The 15059-nt window shown below is 41.9% G+C and overlaps 1 protein-coding gene and 1 long non-coding RNA gene across 2 annotated transcripts in view; one reads left to right on the forward strand and one right to left on the reverse strand.

Annotated features, from left to right (window-relative positions):
- LOC115505950 lies at positions 1 to 5202 on the reverse strand. Its single transcript, XR_003966188.1, has 2 exons — positions 4808 to 5202; positions 1 to 1585 (listed from the first exon to the last, which is right to left on the reverse strand). It is a non-coding gene; the product is annotated as an uncharacterized LOC115505950 (long non-coding RNA).
- Positions 5203 to 5231: 29 nt separating this feature from the next.
- The window catches only part of TRAM1 (translocation associated membrane protein 1), a 33014-nt gene continuing 23186 nt past the window's right edge, over positions 5232 to 15059 (forward strand). The window contains exons 1-2 of the mRNA XM_030303757.2: positions 5232 to 5545; positions 13150 to 13213. Of these exons, the coding sequence (XP_030159617.1) occupies positions 5423 to 5545; positions 13150 to 13213 (187 nt within the window). The 5' untranslated portion in view covers positions 5232 to 5422. The remainder of the gene's footprint in view (positions 5546 to 13149; positions 13214 to 15059) is intronic.

The raw sequence follows: 15059 nt of genomic DNA on the forward strand, positions 1-15059 counted from the left end.
TACTCGTTTATCATCTTTTATTCCAGGTACGGGTTTCCCCTGTTATGGGAAAGTAGGGTGTTCCTCTGAAACCTTTTGTAAGCAGAAATGGCAGAGAGCAAAGAAACAATTATCATTAATGTATATGAAAAGGTTTTTAGCATTCTCAGACCCAAAAAATAATCTTTCTTGGGCTTTTCTGATACCCTAGGACCCGTCTTGCCAACAGATGTACAAAATAAATTGAGATAAAGCACAGATGCTCACAGCCGCAGTTTAAAGCAGCTTGATGCTGAGATGCCGAGTTCCCGGGGAAGGTCCAGGGGAAGGAGCTTGGCAGGGTCACTCTCGCGGCCTGGGATGCACACTGCCTCTGTAACCACTCACTGCAAAACAGATGCTGAACGCAATTTTTGCTTCGTGCCTTTTTGAGAAAATCCTCTTTTGGATTTCTTTTGGTCGTCAAAAACAAGTACTAACATCGGTCTTTCATAAAGAGAAGTGGTGTAACGTGAACTTTTGAAAAGCAGGGGACTCATGTACATGAGCTTCAGAAACAAATATTAAATCTGTCTTGTTCACAGTTATATCCCTAGTGCTTAACATTTGCTTAGTGCATTGCAAGTGCTATTTATTTATTTATTTATTTATTTATTTATTTATCTATCTATCTATCTTGAAACTGTTCACTTCTGTTAACCTTATTGCCATTTTGTTTGCCTTTGTGGAGGGGCAGCTTAAGACCACTCCGGGGTTGTTCCTCCCAACTCAGTGCCCGGAACAGTGGGAGCTGCACACCGGTCCGCACGGCAGGCTGAGAGCGCCAGGCTTCAGGAGGGAACTGCTGAACAGGCACAGAGGGCACCTGCTGCGCCTGCAGACCAGTCTGCGACTTGAGGTTGAGTAGCGGTGACCTCACTGGAGCTGGAGCAGTCCGTCCACCCTGCAATTCCTCCTTGCTCACAGCCTTTTCCTTTTCAACCTCTTCAGGTTCTCTGTAGAAGCAGAGATCAGGCGTGACCTCCCATGGGTGTTCACGGGAAATGGCGTCACGCACGTGCAGAACTTCCTGGACCAGCGACCACCACGTCAGACCCACTGAGCGAGCTCCCTTGTTGTTGCAAGGCGCGGCAATGTCCACACGGCGCAGAGGAGAGTTTGTGTTACACAGAGTGATGGCAGGGGGGTTACCAGAAGACGCCTCTGTGGGAGGGTGGTGGTCAGCCCTGGGATCCTAACCACCCCAAGTCTCGGCTTCCGGACGGCTGCCTGGATCCGGTTAGTGAAGGTTCCAGGAGTGAAGTGGCCGGCAGTGGGACCGGCTCCAGTAGCAGCCGCAAACTTCAGCCCAGCTCGCTGGCCAGGATTCCTGGGTGATAGGACACTGACGGGAGCCGTTTTCAACGGCAACAATGGCACAAGCTGCCAGCAGAAGCTTCTCCCACGTTCTCTTCAGATGCCATCACATTTCCTTTTATAGATGTAGTTCCATCTGGAAGTCAAGGTTGGCGCCACCTAAGTGGGTTCCTGCCGCAAGGAATTTGAGGACACCCTCCTCCTCCTTCATTTACAGGACATCAAGGGCTCTGGACATTATGAAAGTTTCCTTTAACGACAGGAATGCAGAACAACACCATATGGACCCTTCCCTGGGTAGCGCGGAAAGGGCAAGTGCTCTTTAAGTATCTTCAAAATCACTAAATTTGTAGAGCCATGATTTCCATTCACCTTTATATTTGTTTGTTGGGTAAACTATTTTAAGTTTTTGTCTAGGCCACGTGAAACCTTTTTCCTTTTCATTCACTCAATAGACATGGAGCACTAAAACTTGGCAGCAAAGTGCCAAGTAATAGGAGATACGATGACGAAATGACTCCCATTTCCCGAGGAGCACTAGTCTACGGGACAGGCAGACTTACAATGAGAATACAGTATGGCAACGGCTAAAGTAAAATGATGTACAAAATACGACTGAATTATCAGAGACTTACATATAAAAGCCAAAACTATAAAGCTCTTAGAAAAAAAGACGGTAGTAAATCTGTGTCATCTTGCGTTAAGCAATGATTTCCAAGGCCACAGAAAGCAAGTGATAGAAGAGAAGACAGATAAATTGGGCTTCATCAAAATTTAAACCTTTTGTGCTTCAAAGGACACCAGCAAGAAAACAGAAAGACAACAAACAGACTGGGAAAAAATATTTTCAAGTCACGTGTCTGATAAGGGACTCATATCTAGAATACACTTTAAAAACTCATAACTCAATCAATTTTTTAAAAAATAACCCATTATAGAAACTAGCAAAAGACTTGAATAGACATTTCTCCAAAGATGGCTAGTAAGCACACGAAATGGCTACTGGTAAACAGCATTAGTCAGTAGGGAAATGTACATCTAAGACACACCCACTGGGATAGATAAAATTAGAAGACAGAAAATAACAACTGCTGGGAAACGTGTACAGAAATTGGAACCCTCAGACGTTGCTGGTAGGATCGTAAGATCCTTTAAGTGGTACAGCCACTTTGGAAATCAGTCTGACAGTTTCTCAAAAAGTAAAACATAAAGTTGCCATATGACCAGCAATTCTACTGTTCCACTCCTAGGTATACAGCCCAAAAGAACTGAAAATAAGCATCCTTACAAAACTTATATACTAATGTTCACAGCAGCATCGCTCACAATAGCCAAAAAGTGGAAACAAACCAAATGCCTATGAACTGATAAATGGATAGAGAGGATGTGATATATCCTTACAATGGATATTATTTTGCCCATAAAAAGGAATGAAATGCTGCTACATGCTACAACACGGATGAACCTCAAAAACCTCACTTATGGTGAGTGAAAGAAGCCAGTCACAAACGACCGCAATTCTGTGTATATGAAATGTCAGAACAGGCAAATCTAGAGATGCAGAGAGATTAGTGGTTGCCAAGGGCTGCCAAGACTGCCTGGGAAAATGGAGAGTGAGTGGTAACGTGTATGGGATTTTTTTGGAGGATGACAAAAATGTCCTTAAGTTAGAATGTGATGATGTCGCACAACTTTGTTAATATACACCATCAAATTGTGCACTTGAACTATATGATATAAATTATTAAAAACTTAAAATTTCAGCTTAAATTTTTTTAATGTTTGTTTATTTTTGAGAGAGAGAAAGAGAGAGCACAAGCAGGGGAAGGGCAGAGAGACAGAGGGAGACACAGAATCCGAAGCAGGCTCCAGGCTCTGAACTGTCAGCACAGAGCCCGACGCAGGGCTCGAACCCATGAACTGTGACATCATGACCTGACCCAGTGGGACACTTAACCGACTGAGCCACCCGGGCGCCCCTAAAATTTCAACTTAAAATCTTAAAAATGTGTTTTAAAAAACACAATTGAATCATAAGAGACAGAACGCCTAGATCAGTCATAGAAGTCAGCGAAGGTTTCAAAGAGATCACACATGAATGTGACTTGGAGAAACAGTGGGAGTGTGCTGGGTGTATGAAGGGGAAAGGAGAAAACATTTCAGGCAGAAGCAGCAGCAGGCACAAAGCCAGGGGAGAGCGCATGCTGTAGAGTGTATAGTGTGTGAAGCCAGTAATGCTTGAACTAAGAAATTGGAGTCTATTACGGCAGGGTTTGAGCCTGTCTGGGTAGGCAGGGGCCAAATCATGAAGAGCTATTTAGTCATGCTAGCTTTCCATGAAAGAAAAGGAAAACCACCGAGAAATCTTGAGCCTGTTCAATGCACCATTCTAATGTAAAAATTGAAAGGTGATTTGGAGGTAAATGAAACTAGTAATCATTTGACCAGAAAGAAGAACATTCATAGCTAACGTGTATAGAGCCCTAATTCTCTACGAAGCACTTTCTTGGAATCACCTCATGTAATTGCATCTCATTTAATTACAATCATCTCCTCTTTATAGAAATGATATCGGCATGGCTTGATCCCTCAACTCTTTCAAGTCTTCAGGCAAATATAACTTCCCCACGCTTCCCTTACTCCATTTGCTTTATTTTTTTGTCTAGGACCCTCATCTCAACTTAACATATGTTTCACTTTTTAAATCCTGTTTAAAGATCCTCTCCACTCTCTAAAATGAAAATGCCCAAGAACAGGTTAATTTGTATTTCTCATTCAGTTCTGTATCCCCAGTGCCGAGCACGTAGGCAAACGCTCAGTATTTTTTTCAATAAATGAATACACAAATGAGGAAATCGAGTCTCATAGAAATTAAGTAACTTGTCCATGGTCATTCAGGTCATAAGTGGCAGAATTCGGACTCAAAAAACCATCATCTTAAACCACTCAGTGATTCACCAGAGTTGTAATGTTGTAAGCAAGAAATAAGTCCCCTCCTCAGGCTGTGGCAGTGGTAAAGGTGCAAAGGGATAGAATTACCTGTGTCTGACAATAGTTTGGATGTGGAAGAATGCTGAAAGGTATCAGTCCAGGATGACTTCGGTTTCTAGATTTGGCAAATGGGTAAACAGTGGTGCAATTTAAAAGAAAAAGTACAAAGGAAGTCTTGGTTTGAGAAGATAAAAGAGGAAGACCTATCTAGTCCAGAAACCTTCGTTACCATCTCTCTAGATTACTAAGAAATGCAAACAGGAATCAAGTAAGTAAACCCAAAGTGATGGTGATTGTTTTCAGTGAGAGACCCAATGGGGGCAGGGAAGGGCGGAGGATGGGTAGGTGGGGCTGAATAGGAATTGTTCCTTTTTTAAAACTCGTTCAAGCTTTCAACAGTTTTTTTTAAGTCACCAAGAGAGTTCAAAATAACTCTGAAGTTAATTTTTAAAAGATGCTAAAACTGAAGGATGCACCTTACCCTTGTGTATGTAGTTAGGCTGTGGTCGTATTTAGATTATCTTGATGGCGGCTGCGGCTTTCAAGAAGTGACTATCTATATGGAGACAAGCACTGACACCCAAGCCCAGCGTGGGCAGGTGGGCGGGAAGGCATGCTTGCGACTCTGCACGCCACCGCACGTGGCCGCTCTCCGACCCGCCGCGGACTCAGCCTGTTAACTAGGCGCTGGAAGCTCGCGCCTCAAGCGACTCCCAACCTCGTCCGGCAGCGGAGCAGTGGGCGTGCCGCTCTGGTTCAGTACCCAGGCCCGGCCGTGGGCCGACGGCCTCCGGTCCCCAGGCGGCGCTGTGGGCTCGCAGGGGCGGCCCCGGCACGAGCGAGCGCCGTCTCCCCGGTGCGCATGCTCACCCCCGCTGTGGGCTTGCCTTTTTTTTTTTTTTTTTTTTTTTTTTTTTTTTTTCGGGCGGCCCTGGCGGCTGCGTACTGGCTGTGGGATGGGAAGTGAAGCCCCAGCGAGTGGCAGCGGCGGGGCTGTGAGGAGCAGGCAGGGGGAGGCGGCGGCGGCAGCTAGTCGGTGAGCAGCTGGAAACAGCGGAGCCGGGGAGCACCTGCAGGCACGGGCGGTGGCTTCACCATGGCGATTCGCAAGAAGAGCACCAAGAGCCCCCCGGTCCTGAGCCACGAATTCATCCTGCAGAATCACGCGGACATCGTCTCCTGTGTGGCGATGGTCTTCCTGCTGGGGCTCATGTTCGAGGTGAGTCCGCCCCGCGCCCCAACCGCCCGCCCCGCCGCCCCCTCCCCGGGCTGCCAGCCTCGGGCCCCCGGCTCCCCCGCCCCTCGGCCCCTCGGCCCTGGACCGCGGGGGACGGGGCTGGGGGGGAGGTGCCGGCCCCCTGGACCCCGAAGTGCAGGCCTGCCCTGCCCTGCCCCGCGCGGGCCTGGGGATGCCGAGCCCCGGCAGGCCTGGCCACCGCCCGCAGGAGCTGGGGGCCACCGCGTCGCCCACTTAGCCTCCACGCACACCCCGCCCCCGCCCCAGTCCCTGTCCCCGTCCCCTCCCGCCGGCCTCGCCGCGCAGTTCCTGGTTCCCGCGAAGGGTTACGTGGCAGCCGGCGAGGGGCCGGCGGGCGGCGGGGGCGGCCCCTGTGCCGCCGAGCTGGCTCCCGGGCGGGTGGGCGGGCTGGCTGGGGGATGGCCGGCCTTGGGCGCCGAGTGCGTCCGACCGGCGCGGGCTGGAGACTAGGGGAGGCCAGGCCTCGGGGGGGCCCTTGTAGGACCGAGTTCGGGATGAACGGACAACAGCCGGAGCCAGGCGTCTGCTGCCTATTTGAAGGGCGGTGGCCGCGGGGCAGCGAGTGATCTCCACGAGTTCGGTACATTGAGGCACACCCGATTGTTTTCATTCTTCTCTCCCAAGCTGCTATTATTACCAGTCACTTACCGAACTTTTTGCCGTGACTCTTGCTTTTTCCTTAAAGAAACAAGATCTGATCCATAAATGTAGCTTCTGAACAGCCGTGCCAAGAAACCGAGTGATTTTCTTTTTGTTTCTTGAAGTATGAGAGAATGGAAATGTCAGGAGTGTGTAAATTCTCTTCCCACATGCCTAGTATTTTGATGACTTATTTAACAGCTGTTGAATAGGGGTAATAAACTTTGCAAGGTGAACGTGTATGTAACATCCTACGGTTTTCTTTCCCTCGCTCCTCAGTACACACGCCCATTCCTTACCTTCTTTTCCTTTAAAAATTTTCTATATAGCCGCTATGCCCCATCAGATATACTGATTATTTTACTTATGTATGGTTTGTCTCCCTCCTCCTGGAATATAACTTCGGTGAGGGCAGAAACTTTGAGGTTTTATTAGTCTGTTTCCAGTGCCTGGAATAGTACCTGGGATATAGTAGGTGTTTTAAAAATATTTGTTCAATGAGTGACGTTAAGAATTCTTGAGAAAAACTAATAGAACGAGACTGCCAGTGACAGATGAATAAATTTTTTTTGTGAACAAGATGAATAAAATTTTTAAGTGGAGTCGATGTGGGTTTTATAAGTGTTATTAGGTAAGTTAACATTTTAGTTTACTTTTACTTGTCTTTTAATAGGCTTTTCTGGACCTAGATAGATTTTTTTGATTCCTGATAGTGTCATTTATTCCACCCAGTCCACTACTAAGGAGGTAGTAGGTATGGTGGAAGGAAAAGTTAGAAGGGAACTAACATACGTCCCACGCTATTCGGCTGGCCCTATGCTACTTACTTATTGGGTGACTCAAGTCTAAGCCTCAGTGTTTCTGGGTAAGGAAATAACAGCACCTGTGGCATTCTCACAGCCGCTGTTACAAGAATCAGATAATATGGTGTGAGAGCATCTGATGGTTGTGTAAAGTACTATATGAATGTATGATATTAAAAATGCAATTCCAAACATATGTACTCACTTTCCGAATTTTGCATTTGTATATATTTTCTGCCTTGATATTTGAAGTGATACTTTGGTATGTACAATTTTGTAAAAACAGTTTTGTAAAAGTTGCCATAACCCATCTCCACATGTTAAGAATTCCTGACTTTAAAAATATAATTTAAGAGTAATATTACCTGCAGGGTATAGTTGCATTGTTTTCATTGAAATGGAATATAAATCAGAAATCCCGACACTTAAAAATGGTATAACTTTGCTTTTATGTAAGAGATTTCACAATCTTTTACCATATTTTGAGGGGAGTTCACCACCTATACCTTGCCCCACGTCAATGATTTCTTTATATGGTGAGTGGATTTTTGACTCTATGTAATCTGTAAAATTTGTAAATCTGAAAAGACACAACAAAGACTTAAATAGAAGTTGAGGGAACATTAAAGTAATATACAGAAGAGGGGTGTTTGTGCAAATTGTACATGTTTCTTACCACATGTTAAATAAAGTTTAGGATTTGAATGCATGTTATCTACACATCAGAAAAACTTAATTAGGTTAGTTTTCCTATTTGACTTTTAAAATAATTGCTGCTGAATCTCAAATTAACTAACATTAACATAACTATAGAATTACAGTATTTGTGCTAGAATAATAGAGAAGTTGATGTTTTTGCTGTAGAACCTGCTAAGCCTTTTGTGTAAATATATTGAGGAAATGTCAGAGGATTTATGGTGAAATTGACAAAGTGATAACAGATACTGTATTACTAGCCAAAATGAAAAATCGATATAGATATACTGTAGAAGCATAGATGCTGTAGCTAAAGGGGCTCATGTTCAAGTTAGGGCTCTGCAGCCTGCTCACTAGGTGACCTAGGGCATATCATTTAACTTCTCAGAACTTGTTTCCTTTTCTGTAAAACGAGGCTCATTGGGTTACTCTGAGAATTACATTAACTAATGTGTATCATGGCTTTAGTTCAGTGCTTGGCTTACAGGAGCCATGCCATAAATAGTAGCTATTATTATTCATTAGATATTTATCAAAGTTGAAAATAGAAGACAGCATTTTTTTTTAATGTGTATTTTTGAAGGAGAGAGAGAGAGAGAGAGGCAGAGCTTGAACGGGGAAGGGGCAGAGAGAGTGGGAGACACAGAATCCAAAGCAGGCTCCAGGCTCTGAGCTGTCAGCACAGAGCTGGACGTGGGGCTCCAACCCACAAACCTTGAGATCATGACCTGCGCCGAAGTCGGACGCTTAACTGACAGCCACCCAGGCCCCCCTAGAAGACAGCATTTTTAAATGTGAGAGAAGAGTCCAGTGGTTAGCATTTAAAGAGATTCATATACAAAAAAGGTTGAAAAAGAAGTAGACTGTTTTGGAGAAATCGAAGTTTAATTTCCAGGAAACTTCATGTTATCAAAAATTGCTTGTAACTTAAAATCATGGTTTTAGCAGTCAGTATCTGTCCACATAATGCATATCACGGTCTATAGTTAATGACTTCGTATTTGAGTTAGGAAAATTTGAACAATCAAAAAAGGATGTTTGGGAATTCAAGTGAGGATAAGAGGAGTTAGGGCTTTCCAAGAGGAATATTTTCATCTGGAAAGGAGCTTCTTTGCAGGAGGCCGGGTTGTGTGTACCAAGCAGACTTGAGGGAGCATTTACAACTGTAGCTATCTTAGAAGAGTTCTAGAGGCTTGTTGTATTTTTAAGGATGATGTGCCTTAATGCTAACGTTTTCTTTCCATCTCATTTTTTAAGAACTTAAGTTTATATCAGCTGGTGGGGAAGTGGAATTTGATACTCAGAAATTGTCTTTATCTTTCAGGCATACAGTCAATATAGTAAGTCACACCTTCTTCTAACAAGCACAAAATAATTTTAGCAAGAAAAAAATACCAAGCCTCAGCTGGTGACCATTTGATTAAGCAAACATTAGGATATTCATGATATTACATACTCATAGAATTAGGTAATTCCTCAGGGTTTATGTGACCTGTTCAAGATGTATCTATGTAAGTCTCATTCTTTTCTTGTAAACGTCCAAAACTGTCATAAACTCAGTTATTTTTACTTCTGAGTGTAACGCATGTTTTTGCAACGTATTTTATTCCAAACTAATTTTTGTCTTACTATTAACTGATTGTAATATTAATTTAAAGGATTGCTAGCTGGGGTGTGAGTCTTAGGAGGCCTGGGAATGGCTAATAGCATGATTACTGGTTTGCTTTTTCAATAAACTTTTTGGGATGTGTGGTTTGTAGTTTTCCTCTTGCTCTACTTAATGCCACATGCTAAAGTAGCTGGAGGCCAGGTTTTAATTGTATTTGGAAGCCCACCATAAAAAGATAATCCAGTTTTTGTTGCTTTTGGTATTTGATATTAAATTTATCTTTAAAGAATTTCACTTGTCCTTTTTAAAGGACTCCTAAGTAGTTTTCTTAGCTATGGTAGTGGTGACCTCATATTCCAAACTAGAAACAGGTATGTGGTGAAAGTATGTTATGTGCTGATGTGTGAGAAGTCTAAACAAAGATATCAAAAAAATGAAATTTAGTAATCAGTCAACTTTATTAAAAATAATCACATGAAAGCAGTGTTGCCCTAGAAACTCATGCCCTCATTCTGCTCTGATGCATCCGTATGAATGACCCAAATGGTAATACCAGAAGCCTTCCTCGCCTTTTCTATTCGAGTGACCTTTACATATCTACCACAGTTAAGCAACTCACTTTAGTGCCCATAGTGTGGACTTTATCACGTAGCCTGCCTTGTTTCCAGATTCTGAATTCCAGTAGAACAGAACACAGCCACAACCTACATATTGTTTCATCTCCCTCATTCTACTGTTCGTATGCCAGCTCTCTACCTAGTCTAAGCTTTTATGGTCCCGTGGCCCCCGCATTGCTTTGCTTTCTTCCTGTAGACTTTAACTACTTGTCCCCACTCACCCCAGGCCCTCAGCTCCCTTTCCTCATGGTCTTTCTCCATATTAGCCCTGCAAATATCCAACCAGCATCCGCCTTTTATGTGCTTCTCCATTCATGGATTGCTGAGGGTTGCCAGAGAAAGTGCTACACTTGTGTGGATAGATTATGTTACAAATCAAAGGTTTCTAATCTCAGACATCAGTAACACCCAGTGATCTTTTTTACTTTTCCCTGGCCAGCTCCTTTCCCTATAGGAACAATATAAATATTCATCATCCAAATCCCCCATTACGCTTAACAGATGGCATTGCTTTTTTTTCCCCCTACAGAGAAAATAAGAGTTTATTAGATGTGAATTTCTTCAGTTTTCCTGCCTTTTGCACTTATCTGTCTCATCCATTACTGCTTCCTCATCTAAGAAGAAAACTATTCAAAATTAACTTCTAGCTCTATCCTTACATTTCATTCCTTGTGAGATCTTCCTGTCCATTATCCCCTTCTATGCTGAATTTCTTCCTTTTCCCTGGCACCTTCTTAATTGCCCCCACACAAGCTCAGTCTCTCTCATCATAAAAACATTAATTTTGACCTGGCATCTATTGCTAGATACCATTTTCTTTCTCTTGTGTTCTTCAGTCCACTATATGTGGTTTTTGCTCTCACTGCTTCATTGGGATCACTCAAGCTGTGACCACTGTTGACTTCTTAAACTGTCCAGTCAATTGTACTCTTTTCCTGCCAAGTCTCTTTTGAAACCTTGACTTTATTAGCCATACCTTTTTGCCATGTTTCCTCCTTAGCTTCAAGGGCATCAAGCCCTCTTCATTCTCTTTCTGCCTCTCTAATCATTTCTTCTCATTTTGCCACCAGCTTTTTCTCTGCCCACTCCATGGCTCTGATGTTGTCCTACTTCTCTACAAACACTGTGCACTCTCCATAAGTGATTTATGTACCCCCAAAGCTTCAACTACTACCTGTAAAGTAGAGACTCCCAAGTCTTTAAGCAAGGGTCTCTCGGCAGAGTTCCAGGCGTAGGCTTATATGCCCACTGGTCTCTCCACCTGTGTATCTCACAGAAATCTAAGTTCATCTAAAACTCAGTTTTTTCCTCTTTTCCCCAAAATCTGCTCCTCCTCTTGTATTCCACATTTTTATTAATAATGTTACTTTTCACCTAATTGTTCAAGCTGTAAGTGTCCATACATAATCTTTGACTCTTTCTTCTTACTCCCCAAGCCTTATTCTGCCTCTATCCCACTATCACCGTGTTAGTTCAGGTCTTACTGTCTTTCATGTGGTATCTTGCAGAAGTTTTATATTTTGATTTGTGTACTTCATTTTATGTGTTATCGAGTATTTATTCAACAGTACCGATCAGTCAATCTAATATGGGTCAGGAGGCCCTGTGCTGGGCTCTAAGCATGTAATGAAGAAACAGGCATGGTCCCAGCTCTTACGGAGCTTACTTTCTAATGAGTGTGATAGAAATTAGTAATATTATCACACCAACAGTATGTGTTTTGAAAGAAAGGAACACAGTTTTCTGAGATAATCTAACCAAGGAAGTGACCTACTCTAAGAAGACAGGGAAGGCTTCCTTGAAAAGGTGTGATTGAACTGAGATCTGAAGGGGGAAGGTTTTCAACAGGGTTTCAGATAGAACTTGCACAGACCCTGTAATGGGAGGAGTGCGGGAGGCAGTGGTCTGAGGTAGGGCTGGAGAGAAGGGAATGGGCACAGATTGTTGTATGGTCCGCGTTAAAGATCTTGTTCTTTACCCTACAAAGAATGGGAATCCAGTGAAGGATTTTTGGGGTGGGGATAGAGGATGGGTGGCATGGGGAAAGGTGTTAACATGGTCAGAAGGTGATTCCGGTTGAAGTGTGGAGAATGGATCTGATGCTTTAGAGACCACTTAGTAGGTTACATCCATGATCTTTCTGAAAAACACAAACTCCCCCCGCCCCCACAATTCTCCAGTTGTGCCAAAATAAAATCTAAACTATTTAGTTCAACAAACAAGGCCCTTCCTAGCACTCGATAAGTTTTCCAGTCTTTTCTACTGCTTACTGATGCATATCCATGCCAGGCCTCATGTTTGCTGCTACTCAACCTTTGTGCTTTCTCTTCTTTTATCTAAGCTGCCCTTGTCGTCCCTCTTTATGAGGCTAGGGGACTTCTGTTTCCAACAAGAGACAGTTCCACACCACATGCTCTGAGAAGCCTTTGCCTCATTCCCCACTCCAGGAAAAAAGCAAAACAAAAACAAAATGCATTCTTTATCCTGAGTACCTGTTTGCACTGATTCTATAGAATTATAACACTTGCGTTTACTTATCTTCCTGACCCAACTGAGCTGTGAGTCATCAAGAATTGTATCATTCATCTTTGTTGTCCTTTCTTGTCTAGCACATTACCGGGTGCCTATAAATATTGAATAAGCATCCCATCTTTCTGTTCTGACCACTTCATTTTTACCAGTAGTCAGGTCAGTTAAGTATTTGTTGACCACTTAACTGTCCCAAATGTGTGGGAGATAAACATACACCACAGACCCTACCTTGGATCCATTTTGTCATGGTAACTGTGCTTCCTTTTCTGTATGAATTTACATTCCAGTTTTTTCTTGATAGGAACTTTGTTCATGGTACAGAGTAGAGAGTCTTTTTTGGATCAAATCCCTATTTACTGGAACTGCAGAGTGTCCCTTTAGAAATCTAAAGTTAGGAATAACACAGACTCATCTAAACTGCAGCACTCTCAGGTGAATTATGTTCACTCCCAAGCTCAACTCCTTGGTGATCAGGAATTCCAGTTGGGCCTGTCATGGTGCCACAGGAACTAGGGTGCCCTTGGTTCTTAGATTTGGGGCAGAACTTTTAATGGTTTCCTCCCCTGGTCTTCTATTTGGGAGAAGGTCACAGATTAACTTGATCTTTTTTTTTTTTTCTTTCTTTCTCTCTTTCTTTCTTCCTTCCTTTCTTTCTTTCTTTCCTTCTAGATAACAGCAAAAGCCTCTATCATTTTTGTGACTCTTCAGTACAATGTTACCCTCCCTGCAACAGGTAGGTAGTTTTCTGTTAGTTTACTTGAACAAACTTGGAAATTTCCATGAGTACTAAATTCCTTCATTTTAACAGATTTCATTCATGATTAGGCTGAACATTATTTTGATGATTTTGTAATGCAGAAATGATGTTTTTGTTGGCTGCACCCTATGCACTATATGAAAATCGGAATTTATGTGTTTAATGTTTATTGTATATTTTCCAAGTGGACTTGACTTTCCTTTTTTTTTTTTTTTCTTTTTGCCTTCTCTTCCTTCTGATCTTTTCCACAAGAAAATTCTAAGAATAGATATTGTTAAAGTGTATTGTTAAAGTGTTACCATTCAATCAAGGTTTCTAAAGGTACAGTGTTTAGGTTCAGTTTCTCTGACCTATGAGTTATGTTTTGGACCTATAACAATCCTTTTAAGCCTGTTTTATTTTTGTGTTTTTGTTGTGCTCTACCTGTAATAGTTACTTGATTAAAGAGGAAGTCAGTAAACTCTAGGAGTTATAATAGCATCCAAACTACACTTTCAGGCTTTATTTTTAAAAGTTTTCTTTCTTTCTTTTTTCTTTTTTCTTTTTTTTTTTTTTTTTTATTTTAAGTAGGCTTCACACCCAACATGGGGCTTGAACTTACAATCCTAAGATCAAAAATCACATGCTATACCACCTGAGCCAGCCAGGTACCCCTAAGTGTTTTATTTCTAAATTGGGCTATGTGAAAATCAAGTTGTTATTGGATATTGGTTGCAATTGAATACAGTAATACAGTTAACTAGCATGGGTGAGGGTATTTGGCTAATAAAATATTAACATATTCAGACAAGTATTTGGCTCTGTATTTAGAATGCAAGATCAGATAGATGTATATATGTATATATATGTATATATGTGTATATATATATATACACACATATATATATATGAAAAACGTTGAATTGGATTTAATTCAGTTATATAGTTGTATAAATACAGTTGACCCTTAAATAATGCAGAGGTTAGGGGCATCGACCGCTGCACAATCAAAAATCCATATATAATTTTTGAATCCCCACAAACTTAGCTACAATAGCCTACTGGTGACCAGAAGCCTTACCAGTAACATAAACTGTCAATTAACATGTTTTGTGTATGTATTATATACTGCATTCTTATAATAAAGTAAGCTAAGAGAAAAGAAAATGTTATTTAAAAAAAGAAAATGTTACTAAAATCATAAGGACAAGAATGTACATTTACAGTACCGTACTGTATTTCTTGAAAGAAATCGGCAGGTAAGTGGACCCATGCAGTTCAAACCCGTGTTGTTCAGATGTGAACCATATTTGATTTAGTGACTTAGATATCAGATCCCTCAAAATCACAAAGTTGTTTTGAAATTTGAATATGCCAGAGAAGAATAATGCTTCTTTTCCGCAATTGTTTCCATAATCGTGAAGCTTGGTAATAAGCTATAGCAATTCACAAGTATTTGATTAAGATTTGTTTTGAAAAATGACAATTTCAAGGATTAAAAACAATTTTAAGTAGCAGTTGCTTCTATCTCTACTGCTTATAGATCAAAACTAATTCATATATAGATTAAATCATTTTTTTCCATCAGAATCATAATGAAGTGTTTAATTTGAAATGAGGTAGAAAGTTTCAAAATTCCATGAAAAGACAGACATACAGGCTAAGTATAACTTTGTGTAACCTAAGTATAATCCGATCTCTACCTGGGATAATACCAATTTTACAGTCTTTTCGAGGATCTGAGTATGGCCTCCCTTTCCCTGTTTTTTGGTCTTTGATGGCTGTAATGGCTGTAACTAACACGTGTCAAATCTTTTGTAAGTAATTTCTGAGGCCTTAGATT

This window comes from Lynx canadensis, chromosome F2 (genome assembly GCF_007474595.2).
Source record: "Lynx canadensis isolate LIC74 chromosome F2, mLynCan4.pri.v2, whole genome shotgun sequence".
Lineage (NCBI taxonomy): Eukaryota > Metazoa > Chordata > Mammalia > Carnivora > Felidae > Lynx > Lynx canadensis.